The 8,738-nt window shown below is 38.1% G+C and overlaps 2 protein-coding genes across 6 annotated transcripts in view; both read right to left on the reverse strand.

Annotated features, from left to right (window-relative positions):
- amot (angiomotin) overlaps positions 1 to 8,738 on the reverse strand; it is an 84,826-nt gene that overhangs the window by 23,512 nt on the left and 52,576 nt on the right. For all 5 annotated transcript variants that reach the window (XR_001425826.1, XM_015039144.1, XM_015039145.1 and 2 more), the window contains 2 exons: positions 6,958 to 7,196; positions 5,562 to 5,816 (listed from right to left, as the gene is read on the reverse strand). Coding sequence is in view for 4 of the 5 variants with exons in the window: in XM_015039144.1 (XP_014894630.1) it covers positions 5,562 to 5,816; positions 6,958 to 7,196 (494 nt within the window). In the remaining variant the exon portion in view is untranslated. The remainder of the gene's footprint in view (positions 1 to 5,561; positions 5,817 to 6,957; positions 7,197 to 8,738) is intronic.
- Positions 1,148 to 4,149, reverse strand: mks1 (MKS transition zone complex subunit 1). The gene is made up of 10 exons (XM_015039148.1): positions 3,931 to 4,149; positions 3,681 to 3,775; positions 3,428 to 3,556; positions 3,169 to 3,273; positions 2,610 to 2,718; positions 2,473 to 2,529; positions 2,273 to 2,315; positions 2,131 to 2,193; positions 1,314 to 1,384; positions 1,148 to 1,236 (listed from the first exon to the last, which is right to left on the reverse strand). Exons 1-10 carry the CDS (start codon positions 4,132 to 4,134, stop codon positions 1,159 to 1,161), a joined length of 954 nt encoding a protein of 317 aa, XP_014894634.1. The 5' UTR covers positions 4,135 to 4,149; the 3' UTR covers positions 1,148 to 1,158.

Consider the following 8,738-nt stretch of genomic DNA (forward strand, 5'->3'; position numbering starts at 1 on the left):
ATAATTATCGCGGTAGAAGCAATTTGTTTGTTAAATACTTAATGAAACATATTTACTGTGTTTGATGTTTGTTGTAAATCAGTGGTCCCCAACCTTTTTATTACAGCGGACCGGTCAAGACTTTGAAATTTTTGTTGCGGTCCGTGAGGGGGAACCGTCAGATAAGGCTTCTGCATGTTGGTGTTCCCGCTAAATCCTGATTTGGGTTGTCTTGGCCCTTTTATCGCAGCCTGTGGGGTTTACACTGACTGGGAACGAGAATACAACCTGCTGAATGTGACAGGTAGCCAATCAGAAAGCGCAGTGACGTCAGAACAGAGGGGAATCCCAAACAGCTGACATATCACGCAACTGAGAGTCTGGTGGATATCAGAGATGATATGTGGAAATGTTTATTATATGTAAAGGTCATTATTATATATGTTTATTATGTTTATTCAGTTAAAAATGTTAACTATGAAAAAACATATTCACCTCCAAATCATAGTGCAGCAAATAGAGCGGCTGCTCCCGTCATCTTTTATCCGCCACCTTTTCTTTTTGTTACGTCTTTTATCTCTTAAAATGACTCCACAAACTATCACTGTTGCTTCTACATCGTCATCCGCGTTTGGTCATTCTAAATTCCCATATGCTATGTTGGGGGTTTTACTGGATTATCCTCTGGAATCGCGATGTTCTTGTCTGGAATCGGTTCGTGTGGTGTGTTGCTCCAGCCGTGTGGCTGAACATGAACCGATCGAACCTGTTGTACTTTTATCAGCTCTGTGGTCACAGAGGTTTGGAGAATCGGCCGGCAATCCTTATATCTTGCCGTCTAAACCAGACTTAAGACTCACAAGCTCTACTCATCTCCTCTCGACCACTGCCCAAACGCTCTGACTCTGGTCGCTATGGTAACGTTTACATATCCCTTCAAAATAAAATATAGATGCGCCACATCTGTAACACATCAGTGTTGGCGCGCAAGTAACTGAGAGAATCCGGTTAAAGGATTTTCAAAATAAAAGATCTTCCAGACTCAAATAATACATAAAACTGTAATATTGAATTATTTCTTGCGCGGCCCGGTACCAATTGGTCCACGGACCGGGGGTTGGGGACCACTGCTTTAAACCACATTTTTGTGTTCTTTATGCAAGAAATAAAATTAAAGGGCTACTGACCTTCGTTTTCTTTTTCACTCATGTAAAAAGCCTCAAAGCTGAAAGGGTAGCTGAAGAACGCTACATTTTCCTGTTGACAGATTTCAAATGACAGGTTTTAATACATTTCCTCAGTAATTCTCTAAAGTTAATAAATAAAGTACACACCTTCCCCAAAGATTTGGTCCTGCAGGTCTGAGTAACCCCTGACATCGACTGGAACGGTAAACTGGACCAATCTTAAACACATACCAAGTAAAGAATGCAGCAGATAATTCAATATTTAAGCAAAATCTTTCACATGTGGATACAAAAACAGAACTGGGCACAGATGTTCCTAGGAGTCTGCCATTTTGTGAAAAAAACAAACAAACAAAAAAAAAAAACACTAGCCACTGAAAGTTTAAAGATGGTCGTCATGATCATTAAGGAAACTGTATTTTTGCACATAAAACAGCAGAATCTAACCGCTAAACACAAACACACAAAACAATTAGTGAAAGCTAATGCTAACCATTAAGACAACTGTCTCTCAGTCTGTCACACATCTTCATCTTCTTCCAGTTGACGACTACTGGTGTGAGACTCGCAAACAGCAAAGTCCTCCGTTTTTGATTTTGCTACATATTATTACTTTACTATTGATACAACTTTTCTGGCTGTATGAATAGGATGACTTCACCAAAAACATCTGATGTGACGTAAAGTTAATTCAAGTCATGAAAATGGGTAACGTTTTCTGGCAATAACTGGTTTAAAAGACTCGTAAACCTCAGCCATCTTGAAAATTTACCTTCATCCTGAAATCTAAGTGGCTAATGGGAAATATTAGAAAACACATAAACCTGAGGGGTGAGCACAGACATTGTTATGCTTGTATCCAGATTTGAATGATCTTTGCAGTAATATGCTGCTCTAAAAGTAACCTGGTAAAATTAGACCTCAATACGATCAAAAACAAAAATACATACTATATGTGACTCACTATTTGGCAATTCCATGAAGAAGTTGATGTACAAGTTATCGTATTCAAAGTCGTTAGCCGACACTAGAAAGAAGAAAGATACATGGGAGTTTCAAAGTCTAAATGTGAATCTCCATAATAACATCCAAACACCTTTCCTCACCTATCTCTCCATGCAGCAGGTAACGTAGGACACCTACAGGAGGCTGTAGGACAAAGCACAGACAACATTTAATCTACTGTATTACACTAATTTTGAATCAATACCTTCAAACATTACAAAATATTTTTAAAGTTTGGACCATATGGCCTGAACTGTTCAATCAACAACACAAGCGTTTGTTCTGATAAAATGTCTTTTACCATTTCAAAGTCCTGTCCTACAAGGCTGTTGAGGTACTCTTTGTGCCTGTTATACAACTGCAACCAAACAAAGGAGAATGTATTAATATATTGGTTGTTTGACTCCATGCAGCACATGAACACAAATAATCTCATACATCTTTGTACATGATCTGCTCTCTCTCTCGCTCCTCTGGTTTCATCACTCTGGATGCGTTCTCCAAAGTTAAGCGCCACACTTCTCTCTTCTCGCCATTCGTTACAATCCTGCAAAACAGAACAAGCATCACTCTGACTTTTAGCTGATTGACTTAACATTGTTTCTTCAATGAAATTCTCAGATTTTTTATTTGCTTTGCTTTGCAAAAGTATTCATGCGCCTCCTTCCACATATTTCCCAGGTCTCCCACATGGCTTGTAGCATGGTGGGTTCTAAAACTTAGTTGACTACTGAAGATAAGTGGTTGCAATGGATTTAATTAAAGGGTACCAGACTAAAAAGGGTGGATACAAGTGAATGTCACAATTTTTCAATGATTACTTGTACAATTTTAGAAAACCATTCTTCATTTTCCTTCCCCTTTACAATTCTGAGCTACTTTGTGCTGGTCCATCACAGAAAATCCCAGCAAAACACACTGGAGTTTTTGACAATATGTAGAAAAGATTAGGGGGGATCCTCCATGCATTTCCTTTTGCTATGATGTGTAAACTTGCCTGTAGGGCTCTCTGCCTTTGTTGAAGTTGGGTTTTACAATGATGGTTCCACTACCATCGGTTTTTATGGTTGCCAGCAAACACTCATTCTCTTTCTGGCCCAACCTGAGACAACGGGTGCAAAGAATAGGAAACAATATTCGCAATAGGCACTCTCAGTAAGTTGATTGGTGAAAAGTGGTGATGGTAAAATCACTAAGATACTTGAACTTGAAACATATAAGTTTTCAAATATGATGAACATATCTCATAGTCTTACTTTCCAGGTGGGCCCAAGTCACCCATGATGTGCATGGTCTGCATGGCATTATTTACCACATGACTGCTCTTGACAAACTCATCTGTGGGATCCCAGTTGATGATTCTTGACTTAGTGATGCTACTATCCCTGTAAAAATAACAGATATTTTCGTAACATTGGACTTTCCATATCCATTTTTTTTTTCAGGCAAAGATTTGAGCATTCTTTTGTTTAATCATTTTATGTTTGCCTGCACTGGATTTTCACCTACATGGTGCGCCTCTCTTGCCTTCTGTTTCTGACACTGGCCATCCTCTCAGCCAGGAAGGTGGGACTTGATTTGGTCGCGGAAACCAAGTCATTGTGCTGTTTTCAAGATGGAAAATAAAGACAAGATCAAAGCCATCAATCAAAAATATCAACTGGATGCAGAGATGCAGTTAAAACTAATTCGAGATAACTTCTGGAAGAGTATTTCATTCAAAAACAATAATAATAGAAAGATAAAAAACAAAATTCACCAGTTGGTGGAGTGAGAAACAGTTGGTGTATCGATCGTGATCAGTGTATGTGAAAATTCTCTGATTGCGTCGGCCCTTGGCCTTGTTGATAGCCCTGATTTCTGCGTGATACTGGCGGTCCAGCGGAGTCTGACAGGCTGCCTCGTTCTGGAACAGTTCCACTTCATACTGGAACCACAGACAAAAACTTGAGGAGGATGTCATGTGGAAAAAAATTGGATACCCTATGATAGCATGTGGTTTTTATGACATATTTGGAGACTGTGATATTTAAGATACATGTCAGCAATACTGAGTACTATAAATAATCAAGAAACTCAAGTCAATGACCATAAAATATTTTGTAAAATGCAATAAAAGTGACGAGGACTAACCACAGCTCAAGAGTTTAAGTAGGTTTAAAGATGTCTCAATAGATACTCACAAGTGGAGAACATTTAAAATGATTGTCAACATGCCCAGTAGCCCAAACAGTGGTAGTTTGGACACCAAAACAGAGGACATGTTTTGTATAAACCAAATACAGAATAAAAATGTAAAAATGAATGGATTAGAACTTAAGGGAAATCATTGAAGTAGCAATGAAGTTGATAATGCACAAAAGATGGAACATGGATTAAATTATAAAATTACTTTGATTAAATTACACGTTTTTGAATTTTAGAGACTCTTTACAACACAATTTGTAATGTGTAAAACATGTAGAATATTTGATCTGCATGAAATGGTCCGTTCCTGGTTAGAGCACTTGATGGTGACGATGTTCAGCAGAAGTAAGTGGAAGACAAGAATGACTGTGGCAGTTACTATGCTGCTAAGAAAAATGATAAAATCAAGTTTTCAAAAAATAGAGACAGAGAGAGAAAAAGGTGAAAGTGTCAATTTTTAACCCAGTTTTTCTCCAAGAGGTGGGTAGACTGTGTGAGATTATCAACCATTTAACATAGTTAGCTTAGCTACAGACTACTGTTTGCCTCCTTTTCACTAGCATTTAATGAATTAAGGAAAGAAATTACCAACGTATTCATATATTTAACTTGTCCCTGTTACCACTTAACAACAGATAACTCAGTCAGCAGCAACTCTAACCCACGTCCCTCCTGACCCATCCTCTAATAAGTGAAATTAAAGGTGCAGTATGTCACTTTTATTAAATTTTTTTTTTACATATTTGTTNCCTCCAGACTCAAATAATACATAAAACAGAAACATTTAATTATTTATTGCGCTGCCCGGTACCAATTGGTCCATGGACCGGGGGTTGGAGACCACTGCTTTACTTGATGCTCCCGTACAGTTTTAAATATTGCATAAAAGTAACAATATCTTTGTGTCCAGAAAAACATAAACATACAGTGCTAATAAAAATGGTTTCCTTTCTTGTGAGCAACCTAAGCTGGCACTACCTAATCTTTCAACAAGGTATGTCAAAATATTGACTGAACATTATGAATAGAACAAGATCAGTATGCGACCATTCAAAATTCTACAATAAAACTAAATAATTAAACTTATTTATGCAATGAGTTCATTGAGAAGAACTTTGTTTGAAACACAGTTCTACAAAAAAATCATAAAATCTTTTTTTTTTGTAGGATTTTATAATCCTACAAGCTAGCATGTGAGCTGACCTGCTAAGCGATCTGGGATGTAGACCGGGCTGGGGCTTGATAGGCGGGCAGGCAGGGTCATACTCTGCAGGACTGAAGGACTAGGCTTGCTGGCTTCTTGGCTTTGACCCTTGTCAGTCTGTGTGCAGCTGTCCCGGCTGCCTGTCTTTGAGTGACCTGTAGTCATCGGAGTGGTAGAAAGTACGGGGGAAGGGGATGATGAAATGGATTCTGTCCGCAGAGACTCTGTGCGACACTCTGGACCCAGCAGAACTCCTACACAACCATAAAAAATAAAAAAAACGGAAAAAATTCTTGTAGAATTAACAACTGATTTAAGTCCCACCCTCCTCTACCTCTGATTTGTTTCAGTCCAACTTACCTAATGAACCATAGTCTGCTTTAGGAAATAAATGACTCTTCATAGAAACATTTTGTTATTAGTCAGACTGTCTACAACTTTGGAGTGGAAACGTAAAGGAAATAAATTGGAATCAGCTTTTTAAACATTTCAACAATAAAATGACATTCTATTCTTGCAGCCCTAATTTGGGAGTTTCCTTTTGGTAAGTACACTAGGTGCAACAGTTACTTAACTGTCCAGGATTATGACCACTATACCAACCTGAAACCATTATATCAACATGCCTGTCCAGGAGACGAAACTGTACCAGTCTCACTATATTTTTGCATTTCACATTGCTAACCCAACTCCATATGAAGTATATGACTCCACTTCTCTGACTGGAAAATAGTTAGCTCTTGACACAGGGTGATGTGTGATGTTTTGCATATTGCTTATCTAACTTGCTAACAGAAAGTATCTCTCTCTTTTGTTTTATCATTAAGCTGAGCTATTGGCTCATAGATGGAGCCACCTTAGTTTCTAACGAGAAAGAGAATAAAAAAATTACTACATATGTATACATTATAACATAAACCTACAGAAGAAATATAATAACCAATAAAATTGTTTCAGGCCCATTTCCCAATCAATCAGACCTTGATGGAGATTGATGGAGACTTCCCAAGATCACTATGAAATTTCTACTCCAGAAAAACAATTGGTCTTTGTGGTATTGAGAAAAACAACATATTTATGTTCTTGTGGAATATACAAATACACTTTAAACAACAGAGATGTTCTTCCTAAAATGTTAGGTCAGAGCTGTTGATCTTGACTTTATTATAATAATACCTTTTTAGAGTATTTATGCAATTTCCTTGTAGTATTGAGACACAAATGATAAACGTATTGTATGTTCTCCTATATAATCTTATTTAATAACTTGTTTATATTCATTTTATTCTCAGTGCTTTGTAAATTGATGAGGCTAAAACAGTTAATTTAATTTCCAATTCAGAGCTCAAGTTTGATCTGTCGTAAATTAGAAGAAAAAGAACAAAATGTTTATACCGAGGCTTCCCTTCCAGCTGGCATCCTTGCGCTCCTCAGTGATTGGTGAGCTGCTAAGCCCAAGGCTGTGCGAAAGCAGTCCTGAACCACTTGGACCAGTGTTAGAGATGGACATCAAGGATTTAGAAGGCCGCATGGCAGATGGTGCATCAGACTTCATGGGTTCTTTCCTAGACCGCTGATGAAGAACCTTTATCATGGCATCTTTCTCAATGATCTGGGCATGAAGATTCTTTATCCTGCATTAATGAGGAATTAACTTTGAGTTAGATCAGGATGCAGAGACTATACAGCTGCATGGCAAAAAGTATCAGAGTGGCAAAAACAAAACAAACAAACAAACAAAAAAAAACGAGAACTCTACCACACTAACAATATGGTTGTTCAAAATCAGGAGAATTGCCTATTCACAGTGTGCCTTCTCTGGATTGTTTTTAATGCTTCATCAGATTAATTTCCAGAAATGGTACTCCATGAGCAAATCTTGTCCTTCTGACTACTCTGACTCAGGATAAATGCTAAGCCCAATGGAGACCAGTTAATCTGGCTTCATACTCTGTCAGTTCAGTTGTCAAATTTTAGGGGGTGAAATTAGCTCAGCTCAGCAACTAAGATTCTGGGTAAAGCAATGCACAGAGCTAATATGCTATTGTTTAGCTATGTGCTCATCCAGGAGAGAATGCTGCAAATCAATGACTTGAGGCTATCTGCTAGGTTTCCTTAAAGAGAAACCTTGTAAACTAATATGAATAATTATCTGAGCTCAATGTACTATTTGATAACTAGGATCAATTGGAATGTGTGCATGGTAGGGGTTGAACGATTTCATATTTTTAAAGGAGGACTACAACATGATAAAAGTCACGTGGACGTCGACAAGTTGCAGTGACGTCATAGAACGTAAGCACAAAATGCTTCACAACAACTTAGAGGTTTTATCAGTTATATTCACCGCAAATATTGATTAAAAAAACCGCATTTACTAAGTCTATTATGCAGAATTAAAAGAGCAAGAAACAGATCGTTCTTCGTGAGCAGCGGAGAAAAGTTGCACAAAGTTGGGTCTGACTTTTTTTTTTTAAACATCGGCTGAGACTGATGATCGCTGGATAGCTACACATGTACAAGTCAAATTATTACACTGACCACAATTGTGTTCTTGGAACATCACAAACCAAACTTATTATGAATGGATCCCGTTTGGTTTCCTTTGAATTCTGCGCTGCCGTCTGCTACCTCGGTAAAGCTTCGAACAGCCGACCCGCACAAGATATTCACGTGCGCGACTGCTCAAGACATTATGGTAGACCCGTTTACATGCTGCTTTCACAATAAAAGCGCACATCCGGTCTATGTTTGATCCAGCCGCTGCAGTTGCAAAAAGAAATAACCAGTGACGTGCGGTCAGGAGAGGCAGGTGAGGCAGAGCCTCACCTGTCATCATGGAAAAATAATATATAATAATAAAATAATTTACATTGCTATTTTCACCCTGTGGTTTATCTTTTTAAAAAAAGATAAAAAAGTATCTTTTTTACTATCTATAAAGTATCTATTTTTTACTTAGCTCAACCAATTCTGATTAGTTTTTTCTTAAAAATCGCTGGATTTTCGCATTTTCCCATGCAAATGCTCAGAAGCGAAGCCGGTGAGGCAGCAGCGAGCTGAGCCTCACCTGGTATTGCACAACCTCTCGCTAACTGCACTGGCTGCCATTCTATGGGAGCAAGTTCGTCCTGTATGTACGCCGGCAATGAAATGACTAAAAAACATTTAATATA

The sequence above is a fragment of the Poecilia latipinna genome, unplaced genomic scaffold, assembly GCF_001443285.1.
Source record: "Poecilia latipinna isolate Pla-1442-1.1 unplaced genomic scaffold, P_latipinna-1.0 Scaffold462, whole genome shotgun sequence".
Lineage (NCBI taxonomy): Eukaryota > Metazoa > Chordata > Actinopteri > Cyprinodontiformes > Poeciliidae > Poecilia > Poecilia latipinna.